Here is a 1,596-nt window from a genome sequence, read left to right as displayed (position 1 = left end):
TAGGCGTGGTGCAACGCAAGATAGGCGTGGTGCAACGCAAGATAGGCGTGGCGCAATGCAAGATTGGCGTGATGTAATGCAAGATAGGCGTGGCGCAACGCAAGATAGGCGTGGCGCAACGCAAGATAGGCGTGGCACAATGCATGATAGGCGTGGTGCAAGGAAGGTAGGCGTGGTGCACCGCACGATAGGCGTGGTGCAACGCAAGATAGGCGTGCTGCAATGCCAGATAGGTGTGGCACAACGCAAGATAGGCGTGGCGCAACGCAAGATAGGTGTGGTGAAACACAAGATAGGCGTGGCGAAATGCAAGATAGGCGTGGCACAACGCAAGATAGGCGTGGCGCAACGCAACCTAGGTGTGACAAGCTCCCAATCAGCCCCGACGTGCCCCCCCTGCTCCGCCCGAGGCGAGGCGCCGTGCCGCAACGCGAGGCCAAGGAGGCGCGGCGCAATGCAAATGAGGCGTGGCGCTATGCAAATGAGGCGGGGGAGGAGCGGAGGGCCTTACCGGGTTTCTTGCTGATGCTCCTGCTGATGGGGGAGGGCAGCTCGGCGTGGTTGATGGTGCAGGTGAAGGTCTCGCCCCCCTCCCAGTCGTAGGTGGAGATGGGGACCTCGCTGGTGGCCGTGAAGGTGCCGTTGAACTGGGCCTTCAGCGGGTGGAGGTGGGGACGGAGGGTCCCACCCTGTTTCCGGGTCCAGCTCACCACCATCCCCTCGTCACTGGGCAAACTGGTGGCCAAGCACCGGATTTTGGGGTTTTGGGAGACGTAGAGTTCCGAGGGGGTGGGGGGAAGGATGAAGACTTGGATGCGGCTGGCGTCCGCCGGGGCACCTGGAAGGGGGAAGCGGTGGAGGTGAACGTCGTGGAGGTGCCACCAGGCTCGGAAGGAAGGGGGGGGGAACCCCAGGGAGATGCCACCACCCAACTCAACATGGGGTCAACCCCATGGAGATGCCACCACCCAACTCAACGTGGGGTCAACCCCATGGAGGTGCCAGCACCCAACTCAACGTTGGGTCAACCCCATGGAGATGCCACCACCCAACAGCATTGGGTCAACCCCATGGAGGTGCCACCACCCAACTCAACATGGTGTCACCCCCAGAAAAAAGCCACAACCAAACTCAACATGGGGTCAACTCAAGGCGATGCCACCACCCAACTCAACATGGGGTCAACTCAAGGAGATGCCACCACCCAACTCAAGGTCTACTCAACCCAAGGAGATGCCACCACCCAACCCGACGTTGGCGGGACTCACTCAAGCACTTGTGGCCGGTGACCTCCTGCACGCTGCTCGAGGCGGGGTGGGTGACCTTGCAGGAGAAGGTCTTCTGCTGCCACTCCTCCAAGGAGACGTTGAGGTGAGAGCTGGTAGAGAAGGTCCCGCCAGCGGCTTCGGGGACGATGGGGTCAACGGGAGGGGCGGGGACGAGGCGCTGGTCGTCCACCAACCACTCGACGGTGACGGCGGCGGGGGAGAAGTGGGAGACGAGGCAGACGAGGTGGACGGAGTCGATGTCGCAGGCGTGGAAGAGGCCGACGGTGGGGGGGTGGGTCTTCAACACTGCTGGGGAGGGGAGAAGGGG

General features: G+C 62.3%; 1 gene segment (V, D, J or C); it reads right to left on the bottom strand.

Annotated features, from left to right (window-relative positions):
- Positions 1 to 473: 473 nt before the first annotated feature.
- Positions 474 to 1,596, bottom strand: part of LOC104834225 — a 5,359-nt gene continuing 4,236 nt past the window's right edge. The window contains 2 exon segments of the C gene segment in view: positions 474 to 838; positions 1,269 to 1,577. Of these exon segments, the coding sequence occupies positions 474 to 838; positions 1,269 to 1,577 (674 nt within the window).

This window comes from Haliaeetus leucocephalus, unplaced genomic scaffold (genome assembly GCF_000737465.1).
Source record: "Haliaeetus leucocephalus isolate CR32 unplaced genomic scaffold, Haliaeetus_leucocephalus-4.0 Scaffold320, whole genome shotgun sequence".
In the NCBI taxonomy this organism is placed as follows: Eukaryota; Metazoa; Chordata; class Aves; order Accipitriformes; family Accipitridae; genus Haliaeetus; species Haliaeetus leucocephalus.
This window is presented reverse-complemented; position numbering and strand designations above follow the sequence as displayed.